General features: G+C 47.6%; 1 protein-coding gene across 1 annotated transcript in view; it reads left to right on the top strand.

The window, feature by feature from the left end:
- Window positions 1-142: 142 nt before the first annotated feature.
- Window positions 143-11688, top strand: part of AXIN2 (axin 2) — a gene marked incomplete at its 3' end in the record, with an annotated part of 16130 nt that continues 4584 nt past the window's right edge. The window contains exons 1-2 of the mRNA XM_010168150.1: window positions 143-969; window positions 7698-7838. Of these exons, the coding sequence (XP_010166452.1) occupies window positions 143-969; window positions 7698-7838 (968 nt within the window). The remainder of the gene's footprint in view (window positions 970-7697; window positions 7839-11688) is intronic.

Below are 11688 nucleotides of genomic sequence, written 5' to 3'. Positions count from 1 at the left end.
TTTCTTTTCTTTTCTTTTTTTTTTTCCCCTCCCCTCCCCTCTGCAGAGAGGAGCCTCTGAGAATCCCCTGCTGACTCCAGGCAGAGGCACAGGCAGCACTGGGAGGAACTGGGAGCCCCTCTCCCCATCGTGCTGCGGAGCCATGAGCAGCGCCGTGGTCCTCACCCATCTTCCAGATCCCAGCAGCAGCTTCAGGGAAGACGCTCCCCGACCCCCTGTCCCTGGGGAGGAAGGTGAAGCACCATGTCCCCAACTCGCCACCACCTCCTTTCTCCCCAAAAGCCAAAGCTTCAAGGCCATGCCGCTGCCTCCTGCCCCACGGAGGAATGAGAACGGACTCGGGGAGCCGGAAGGTAGCGCGTCCCCAGACTCCCCGTTGGCCAGATGGACCAAATCTTTGCATTCCTTGTTGGGAGATCAAGATGGTGCCTATCTTTTTCGAACCTTCCTGGAAAGGGAAAAATGTGTGGATACCTTAGACTTTTGGTTTGCCTGCAATGGTTTCAGGCAGATGGACCTTAAGGATACCAAAACTTTAAGAGTAGCCAAAGCTATATACAAAAGGTACATCGAGAACAACAGCATCGTCTCCAAGCAGCTCAAACCTGCTACCAAGACCTACATAAGGGATAGCATCAAGAAGCAGCAGATAGATTCGATCATGTTTGATCAGGCACAGACTGAGATTCAGACTGTGATGGAGGAAAATGCTTACCAGATGTTTTTAACTTCTGATATATACCTCGAATATGTAAGGAGTGGAGGAGAGAATCCTGCTTACATGAACGGCAACGGACTGGGGAGCTTAAAAGTTGTCTGTGGCTATCTACCAACCTTGAATGAAGAAGAGGAATGGAGCTGTGCAGACTTTAAAAACAAAATCTTGCCTTCGGTTGTTGGACTATCCAGCAAGACGTTGAGGGTTACGGCGAATGTCCGAGCTACGGAAACGATGGAGAACGGATACAGGTAGGGGAACCTCTGGAAACTTGTGCTTTGTTTTAACTTTGAGGACTTGGAGAATGCTTTTTGGAAGGCTGTTGGGGTGGTGCTGGGGAATGAGCAGGGGGTCGAGGGGCAGCTGGGCTTCCCGTGGGGCTGGGAGCATGGGTGCTTCCCCGCACCCTCAAACACTGGAATTTTTGGGGTGTTGGCTTCGTTTGGGTTTTTGGTTGTTTTTCTCTGAGTACAGAAGAAAGCAAGATACTGTGCTCTCAAGCCCTACTGGCTCTTTCAGTTCTCTTATAGATCAAAAACTTCATAGCAACTATGTCCTCCGGACATACGTTAATTACTGGTTCAACTTTCAAACCTATTAAGAGTAGTAGTAGAGTGGATCATATAGACGCATGAATAATGTAACCTACTAGTTCCCCAAGTCCACCATCAACCAGTGTTTTAACTATGTTGGTTATGTGGGAAGCAATTGTGCGGTCATGGAGGAGGAAATGTGTGCACTTCTTACATCAAACTCTTGCAACTTGCACCAAATCTGCTTTTATTTTGACCCTGCGTGTCTGTGATCTGCAGCCTCTCCCATCGCGTTGGGTGTTGGTATCGTGTCAAAGCCATTGAGGATGGCTTTGAGCCAAGGCATGCAGGAAGAAACTTAGAATTGAGTAGTTAAGGTAGTAGAGATGATCCAGGTATAGAGTAGTAGTAGGAGGCTGTTGGGGCTCTCCTGGAGGCTGTTGGGGCTCTCCTGGAGGCTGTTGGGGCTCTCCTGTTGGCCGTGTACTCAAAGTTAAACTCATTAGGACGTGGTTGTGTCTCATGGCAGCTCACGAGGATGCGAGGAGTGTTGTGTGGTGGCAGGGTCTTCTTGTGTCCTTGGCTTGGGGTGCATCTGCGTTGCTGAGTCCTTCTCTTTTGTTGGAAATGTTGGTGGCACAGCAGTGTCAGGGTGAAGAAAGTTGTGGTAGTTTAACCAGGAGAAAAGTTAAGAGCCATCTCGAAATGAAGGGGGGGGGGGGGGGTGTGGAGGGATGGGAGAGAGACTCTGATGAGCAAATGATGAGTTGTATAATCCTCTGAAAATGTATTCTTTCCTCTCCCCACCCTTGCCATAAACGTGGATTGTTGAATCAGGGCTGAGGAGAGGGCTCTGCTGGCAGATGTGCTCTCTCCTCTGCTAGCCCAGGAGCTTGGGGTTTGGTACGGTGAGTGTTTGACATCTCCTTTACCGGAATTTTGAGAGTGTGTCTGTGATTCATGGACATCAAAGGACATCCATCAAGCTTCTCCTAAGGAAGCTTTGCTGGAGCGTGCACTCCTTTCCTGCCCTGTTGAGAGCTTCCAGCTGTGCTGGGCTTCCCGGTGCTGAGCTGCCGGGAAGGTCCTCTCATATGTGAGGGTGCTGCTGAGCTCTTTGGTCCTCTCTTGGAGGCCCTCCCTGCCGGTGAAGGGGCAGTGGAGGGATGATGGGCGTGGGTGCAGCCAGGAGGGATGTGCAGCCAGGAGGGATGTCCTTCATCCCGTCGTGGCCTCTGGACCTCTCCTGCTGGGGGGCTGTGTGGGGTGGGGGATACTCGCTGGTAACTGGTCTGTGGAGGACTTGGGTTTTGGGATCCTTATCTCATGCCTGAATGTTACTGTCTGAACATCTGCTGTTCTCCAGAACCTGGTTTGAACTGCTGCCCTTCGCTTGCTTTCCAGGAGGGGGATGTTTGATGCTTTCATCTCTCAGCCTTTGTTGGTATTCAGTGCTGGAAGGGTTTGGCTGTCATGTCCTACCAGAGCTGCAGGCCCTGCTAAAAACCCACATGTGCCTTGTCCAGGAGAGCTCTCGCAGAATGGTGGCTGCTTGCCTGATTAGTGCTGGGGTTTTTTTTTTTCCTTTTCTTTTTTTCTTTTCTCTTTTTTTTTTTTTGTCTGGGGATTAATGCAGCTTGCTCCTCACATGTCAGATCTACCCTCCTAGGACATTAGGTGGTGCATTTTGCTTTGATCACCTTCTGTTGAATTTTCAGGAGCTTTTGCTCTCCATGGGGCCAAGAGATCTCAATGCAAAGAGAAGGGAGGTCAAGCTGAGATGCTTCTCGGTTCCTCCCTGAGCTATCCATTTGTGAAGCCACTTGTGCGTGTATGTGCTAGAAGCTGATGAGCATATGGATGGGTTATCTCTCATCACTCGGCATTTAAGATTGCGTTTAGGATTGGAGCTGAAGCTTGCACAAAGTCTTTCCTGGTGAGTGGCCAAACCACACCTCCCTCCTCGTGTGTGTGATGGAATTAAAGACTTTCTGCTCGGTGTGTTACGGTTTTGAAGTGCTCTGCAGGCTCTTGCCATTCGCTTCGGTGGGTTTCAATGTGATTATATATACTGGTGAAAACTGGGAGCTTTGGGCTGTGCACACCTGATGGTGGTGGGAGCAGAGGAATTTCAGGCCAGCCTGGTGTTTGGATGGGAGACCACCTGGAAATCCTAGGGCATGGAGTCACGGCCAAAAACACAGCAAAAGGGAGACCACAGAAACCGTACAAGTTGAAAGACTTTGGCCCCAGCACCAGTGATGGACAGGAACAGGAGAAGTCAAGTGAAAACACGGTGTTTGCTCCTGGCTGCAAAACAGGGACGTGCATGCAAACTGCTGGTTGTATATTTGGAGCCCTAATACAGGGAATATTTTAAATGTAGAACCTCCTTCTTGTCCTTCAAAGTAACTCCCCTCCCCTCTTAAGTTTGTGGTGTGGTTAAAACTGGCCTCCCCACGCGGCTCTGGACCTGGCCCCATGCTCCAGGAATTCCAGCTATTATTTATACGCGCTTCTAAATTTATCACACACGAGTTTGTGTACACAGAGAGTGTTTCTTCCTTTGCAGTGCCGCCGCCGAGCGTGGTCTTGTGCCGTCCAAGGTGGACTCATCTGCCTCCCATTAAACTCTTTAAGACCGGTGGGACTGGCCTTGGTTTGGGAAGGTTGGGGCTTGCAGATGGCTTTCTGCCGGCTCCCAGTGCTTCCTGGCCTTTGAAAGGACCCGCCGGTGGAGCTCCTTGTGTGTGAAGTTATTGGAACCAAGTTTGGCTTCAATTATCAAAGTAAATGATGCCATTGTAAAGCTATGCTCCAAGCAGTGTTCTACAATTAGAGCATGGAAGCGGTGATTAACATAGTTTTGTTAAAATATACCTTTTTTTTTTTCCCTCCCCCCTCCAGTTTGTGCATGTGTGGTTTTTTTTCCCTTTATTTTTATCTTTAAACTCATGATTGCCCAGTGATGTTTGTCCCAAGAAAATATTTAATGAGATTTATTTTCGCCTCAAAATGCTCCTTGTAGATTTTCTTCTCTATCTATAAATCCATGGTTTGAATTGCCAGAGTGCTTTTATTTCTAAGAACTAGTTTGACAATAACAAAAATAAAATAAATAATAATTAATAAATTAATAAAAAAACCATCTTACACTCTGAAATTGCACCCTGAAAACAGGGGACATAACCAAGAGCCCCTGAAATTTTCATGGCAGTATAATACCTCTGCTATGCCCATTGCTTAACATAGCATCTAGAGAGTTACATGCCGTGTGTCATCACATCGAGATAAGAATAGGCTGAGGGACATCAGACATTCTCCTTGAAGCTCCAGAGCAACTGCTACCTGACAGCTGAAAACACTTTGCCTGTTGAGTTTGGAGCTGGGGTGGGTGTGTGTTTGTGTGTGTGCAGCATCTGTGGCAGGAGACCCACCGCTTTCTGTTGGAATTTAAAACCCTCGCAGGCAACTTGATGCATCTGGGTGTAATTACTGTAGTAAGGTGGTCAAGTTAAAAAAAAAAAAAAGTAATAATAAAAAATAAAAAAATTAAATGTAACAAAACAGCCCCCACTGGTTTTGTTAAAGGATTTCTCTGGGGCAGGGTGGTGGAGATGGAGTGTGGGGGCTTACTTGAAAAATATGCCAACTTTAGGGATTTTGTTTGGTTGGTTTTTGTCCATGAGGTGTTGGTAGGTGAACTGGTGCTGCGGTCTGGTACTAATGGGAAGATGAGTTAGTTCTGGCCACTTTCTCTAATTATATCTTTCCAAACACTGTGTTTGGACACACCTCCTCTCCCTGTTCATACAGACCTGATGCCTCTGCCCCCATCCCAGCCTCTCCAGCAATCCATCTACTGGAAGGACATAGCAAAACAGCCCTCCTGGATGCAACCAGGGATGAGAGATGTTTCCCAAGCAAGGTGGTGGTCCTGTGTTGTGGAGCATCTTCCACCCCTGAGGTTTCATAGAGCATCTTCCACCCTTGAGCCCTCGTGGAGTATCCTCCACCCCTGAGCCTTGTGGTCCTCAGTTGTGCTCTCAAGACCTGAGATAGTTTCAAATCAAATAGTTATAAGAGCTGCATCCCTTACACCAGTGACCCAGATGCCCACCAAGGTCCTGGGATGGGTCACTTGGACTGCACATCCCCCCAAATCAGAGTAGAAGACTACATGACCTTATCGCTCTCTACAACTACCTGAAGGGAGGTTTGTAGAGAGGTGGGTGTTGGTCTCTTCTCCCGGGTAACGGGTGACAGAACAAGAAGAAATGGCTGCAAGTTGCACCAGGGGAGGTTTAGGTTGGATATTAGGAAAAATTTCTTCACAGAAAGGATAATCAAACATTGGAACAGGCTGCCCAGGGAAGTGGTGGAGTCACCATCCCTGGTGGTATTTAAAAGATGGGTAGATGAGGTGTTTAGGGACATGGTTTAGAAGTGGGATTGGTAGTGATAGGTTAATGGTTGGACTCAGTGATCTTAAAGGTCTTTTCCAACCACTATTCTATGTTGTTTTTTTTCTTAGAGGAAGTTTTTTGGTAGTAGGAGTAGGATAACTTAGCTTTCACCCACATGTGGAATTAATTTATCTTTGAAGATTTAACTTCTTTCCTGTGGCATTCCTTACTATCTCTTTTTTTTTTTTTTTTTTTCTTTTTTCTTTTTCCCTCTCCTTCTTCCCAGATATATATTTTTTAACATCTTGATCTCCCCATCAGAAATACCATGGCCTCCTTCAGAAAGGAATGTGGCCCCGGCTGGGCTGAATACCTGCCTGAAGCCAGCCCCACGCCTCCCATACCAGAGAGGGCTGAATCCCTGCCTGCAGCCAGCCCCACGCCTCCCATACCAGAGAGGCCTGTCTTCCCCACCATGCTTCCCCCTCCTTTTTTTATGTCTTTTTTTCCCTTTTTATTTAAACTTTAGGCTTTGTGGAGGCTCCTGTTTCCAGTGCTGGTGAAGCAGGAACGTGGGGTGTCCGGTTGTTGGTGAGGGATGGAGAGTGGGTGGTGGGAGGACATTGCTGTTCATTTAAAGCCAGCTGGACCCCCATGGGGGCAGGGAGGTGAAAAACCCATTTTTAAAAAAAACCCAAACCTGCCGAGCCTGCTGACACATTCCTTAGGCCCCCAAGTCCTGGGTAAGTGGCCCTAATTATTAAAATCAGCAATCCTTATCAGATGACAAGGCCTTTGGCTTTGATATACAAAAGGCAGAAGCTTAACAACCCCATCTTGTCCTGGAAGAGGAACAAAATGTGCATCTTAACATGTGGCTTTCAAACCTCCCTGCATAATCCCCTTATCGCCTGCCCAGGATATGTCTATTGATCCTGGCTGGGAAGGTGGAGTAAGGGGAAGTAGTGGGCAAAGGGATGTCCAGGTCCCCCTTTGAGGTGACCCTGCCATGGTGACCTCGCCACGTTCCGTCACAGCTCATGTCTCTGCCCATGAATTTTTCATGCGTCCACTCTTGTGTACTCAACTCAAACATCCAGGCTGGGCTCTGGGTTTGCTTCTCCAGGTGAAGCCAAGGGTGGTGGTATCAGTAACCCACATGCCAATTAATACAACCTGCTGCTCCTGTCCTCACATCCCCCATCCTCCTCTTCCCCACCCAACCATCCTCCTCTTCCCCACCCAACCATCCTCCTCTTCCCCACCCAACCATCCTCCTCTTCCCCACCCAACCATCCTCCTCTTCCCCACCCAACCATCCTCCTCTTCCCCACCCAACCATCCTCCTCTTCCCCACCCAACTCTACGCACAACACCACAAGTTGAACAAATAGTAGGTTCTCCTAAAAACTTGGCTTTTTTTATTGCATGTGTTTGTACTGCCAGGAAGATGGCACCCATCTTTGGGAGGCCAAGCCTGAGACAGCAGATTTCAGCCTTGTCCCTGCCTTCTCTGATGTGTGGTGGTCCTGCTCCAGTAGTTTCAGGCAGTTCTCTTGTTTCAGGCAACACAGATACCACAATTTGTATTCCCAAAGGGGTCCTAACTTCTATCTTCAGAGCAGACTGAGCATTTATTAGCTGATGCATCAATGGCTTTCGGTGGAACTTAAGCTATGAACTTCTTGATCTTTTGCCTGCTGATGCCAATAGCAAAACTCCTGCTGACCTCAGCAGGGCAACATCAAGCTTTAAGGACTAAGTTTTTGAAGATATCAAAGTATGTAGAGGTGCTTCCTGAGATTTTCTGAAATGCGCTTCCAATGCTAAAAGCAACATCTTTGAAGTTGGACTTTAGATGTCTTTAGACAGAGTGTGTCCAGGTTGCTGCTGGTCTGAGCAATGGGTGGTTAGTTACTTCTACAGAGGTTGAAGTCCACGTGCATGGTTCCCATAAGGAGAGAGCTACCATGAAACTTGTGTGCTTTTCTCTAGCCCGAGACTGGCTGGTAACTAGATTCCTGTTTTGCTTGTCCCTAGGTCCTTCAAGAGGAACGATCCCGTTAACCCATACCATGTGAATTCTGGTTATGTTTTTGCCCCAGCAACCAGCGCGAACGATAGTGAAATATCTAGTGATGCCCTGACGGATGACTCCATGTCAATGACGGACAGCAGCGTGTAAGTATCTCACGTTGGCCGGGTCCTTTTGGGATGCACCATCTGTGATTCAGCTGCGCCGAGGCACCGTGGGGGCTTACGGGAGTGATGGGTCTGGGGGTCACCACCCTACTTCTGCTCACCGTTGACTAGGGGCTGCCAAAACAGAGGTGTAGGCCTGAACCAAGAGGTGTAGCAATGCTTGGTAGCCTCATTCTTCGTGCAGTCGCCGGAGGTGTTGGATGGAGTGGAATGATGAATCCCTCTGTTGCCATTTCAGCTGAGCAAACGTGTTTTCTCCTGTGCTCATGGTGCTGCCTGACTAACCCAAGGAGCCTATCTCCCTCAGCCTTTGTCTTAAGGCCAGGCTTCCTTAACTAGTTATCAGCCATCAAAGAGGAGGAGATTACTTCCTGTAGGAAGTACTTTCTGTAATTAAGGTTTGTCATTAATGTCAGAACGTACATTAATAAGGTCAGTGACCTGAAGGGGCAAATAGCTGCTCATCTAGTGTGGCTGGGGTTGGCTTCAAAGAGCCAGTTGAATGGAGCTGCATGGATCAGGTCTGGGTGTTTGAGGAGTGTAGGGATGAGAGATGATGCTGTGGCTGAGCCAGGAATTGTAGGTTCTGTTTTTTTCTCTTGTTTCTGCTGAGAAGTGTGCAACTGAGAGCAAGTCCTTGGACCATTCTTCCTTGGTTTGCTTTTGGACCAAGGAAGAGAAGTGGTGCTTTTGTGTCTGTAGAGGAGACAGTAAGGCTGACTTAGTGCTCTTGAGGACCATTTTCCTCAACTGGGCAAAAGGCAGATGGTTTGGTTTGTGTTTCATGATCTTCATTCTGGAAAAGCCCACCTATAAACAGAGTGTTGTGATCCTGGTCTTCATCTCATAGGTGAAACTTCTCCAGTGTCTCTTGTCAGACGTGTCCAGTGATTACTGTGTACTGAGCAACCTGGTCTAGTGGAAGGTGTCCCTGCTGCTGGCAGGGGGGTTGGAACTGGATGAGCTTTAAGGTCCCTTCCAACCCAAACCAGTCTATGATTCTGTGATTCTACTCCTCGAAGAGGTTTACTTGCTGGGTTTTTAAAGTCAACATGTGTGATGATACACAACAGAAAATAGGATTTACCAAAAATCCTTGATGTGTAAATAAACAAAAGCTTTTTTTTTTTTTCCCTTTTTAATGCACATGTGTGTTTTGAACTGATATTATGGAAAAAAAAAATAAGTTTGTTGTCCCACCAGATTCCCTTATTGAACAATATTGGCATTAAATAAAAGAGCTGAATCATAGGGTGACTTCTTTATTTCTTCTTACTGGCTCTGGTTTGTATGTGATCATGTGTCAACAGAGCATTCATTGGGTTAGTCATTTCTGGACCAGTGTAGGGTCACTTGGGATTCACAGGGCTAGGATTATACCCTCTCTTCACAGCAATGCCAATTGTAGGCCTTATACAGATGAGAGCACTGAGTGAGAAATAAAGTGCATGGTGGATGAAAGGCTTAACTGAATCGCTTTCAGCCCATTGTTAGTCCAGGGGAGCTTAGCGGGGATGAGAGGGCAGCAGCCCGCTTTGAAATTTTGCTTGAACAAGTGAATAGGAGCTCCCCAGAAAGCAACGCGTGAAAGGAGCCTGCCTGGCTTGGTGGGGTTTTTTTTTTTCCCCTGCTGTAACAATGGCCTGAGCAAAGCTGTGAGAGTTTGGGGAAAGCTTGGCTGAAGCGCCAGGTCTGTGTGTGTGTGTGTGTGTGTGTGTGTGTGGGAGGGGGTTGGGTTGGGTTGGGATGGGATGGGATGGGATGGAGGAGTTTGGAGGAATATTTCCTACTGTAGAACTCATCCCCTGGGTATCCCCCAAAGCCACGTTTCATCCGTGGGACCCGGGAGCAGACAAGCACGTTGGGTGTTTTATTGGAAGTGGGAGAAGTAAATTGGCAGTTGGGAAGGTTGGGTTTAAAGTTAAGGCTGATGTAAAAAAACTTCCTTTGCAGAGGCGAAGGGTTGCTGCCAAGATTGTAGGAAAAACCTGGGGGATTTACAGCTTTTCCTGGCACCTGGCTCTGCTGGTTGTTGAAGATGCTGGGAAGGGTTTTGGGGCACAAACCCGCTGAGCTTGCACAGGCTGAGCCCGGGTGCCCGCGAGCTTTTACCCCCCCCCACTTTGAACAGAGGACCCGGGTTTATTCTGTTTTGTCAGTGTGAATGCAAATTAGTTCTTTTGGCTTATGTTGGTATCAACTGAAGAGGAAAAACTTGTTCTGGAAAAGTCTATCAGACATAGCAGTAAAGTGTGGGGGGTTTTTTAAAATTATTTTTTAAATAAATCTAAATCTGAACTGTGCTGGAATTAGGAGAGGTCTCAAAATAATGCCCAATCTGCTTTTTTTTTATTATTATTATTATTATTATAGATGCCAGGGATCAGTCTGTCCATATATATTTTGCAAAAGCCACAAAGTGATGATTTTTTTTTTTTTTTTTTTTTTGGGGGGGGGGGGGGGGGGGAGAGAAAAGGGGATATATTTTTATTTTTTTTTTTATTTGCTTATATCTTATTTATGGATTTACTTTGGACACAGGGGAATGCTGCTGAGCAAACTTCAAATATTACCTTATCTTACAAACCAGGCTTTTGATGTTGGCAAGATCAGAGGGTTGTTTCAGAGCCGTTGCCAAATGAAGATGGGAGTGAATGCATATGCGCATGAGTCTGATATTTCAAAGCAGCAGTAAAACTACATTCAGGTTAGGTCAGGCACATCTGAGTCAAAAGGCTAAGATAATTGGCTCAGCTTAAATGGCAGCTGACTGGGTAGAAGACTTCAAACTAGTGTTTCCCCCAGAAACAGATTGGCTTCGCCCCAGCCTGGTTAGCTGAAATGTTTATAATTAAACTCTACTATTTAGTGCCTAAACTCTGTAGCTCTTCAACTCGCAGCTTTTAATAGCCAAGAAAGTGAGTGCAAATGTTTTCTTCTGGAGCAAGGGGAGAGAGGTGGCACCTGGAGAGCTGGGGTTAACCCTTGTCCTGCTCAGACACCTCTGGCCAAGCTCAGCTTTTTTATTTCAAAGGCATTTGCTCCTGGTCTGGGGGGTCTGTTTTAGTGTCAGGGTTCTCCCCACCCCCCATATCTCTTGCTGTGCTGAGCCTGGCTCCAGGTCCATCCATCTGTCCCTCGGGCAGTTGGGGATCACCCCTTGGGCACCCCTTCAACCCTGGCCTTGTCCATTTCCCCCTGTTTTACATGGAATCCCTGGGTTTGGGCACACTCCATCAAAGGGGCTCTACAAGTCCTTCCCCATTCCCCAGGATGACTCTCCTGAGCTGCTCCACAACCTTCCCATCCCAGTGAAATACCTCCTTTTTTTAAAAAAAATCTTTTTTGTATTCTGCACGTTATTACAAGTTGTAAAACTCTTCTGACAAGGCAGAGCTGTAGAAGCAGAGGGTAGGAGGTTTGATGTGGGGCTCTCCGGTGCTACCAGAGGACTTTTAGGGGGAAGGAGCAGCTTTTGGACCAACCTGAAAGAGGGCAAATCTGAAATAAAGTGAGGAGCCATGCTGTTGGGTCAGCCTTGCTTTTCCTCCTCCTTTTCAAACCACCCTGCCTGGAAAAAGTGTGAGTCCCCACTTCTGCTCCATAGCCTGTCCCTGGACTGTCTCTTTGGGCAGAGATGGTCCCCGCAGAGTTGGGAGCTTGGGCACACCCCAGCTTGGTGGCCACAGCAGGGGGGCCGGGAATGGCATCTTGTGCTTGCAGCTCTGGAGAGAGCTGAGGAGCACAGGAGGGCAGTGGGTCTCCCTGTTGTCCCTTGGTTGTTGTCCTTGAGTGCCTTGTGTTGAACGCACAGACCTTCATCTGCTTC

The sequence above is a fragment of the Antrostomus carolinensis genome, unplaced genomic scaffold (genome assembly GCF_000700745.2).
Source record: "Antrostomus carolinensis isolate BGI_N321 unplaced genomic scaffold, ASM70074v2 scaffold21745, whole genome shotgun sequence".
Lineage (NCBI taxonomy): Eukaryota > Metazoa > Chordata > Aves > Caprimulgiformes > Caprimulgidae > Antrostomus > Antrostomus carolinensis.
The sequence above is the reverse complement of the archived record's forward strand: the minus strand, read 5'-3'. Positions and strand labels throughout refer to the sequence as shown.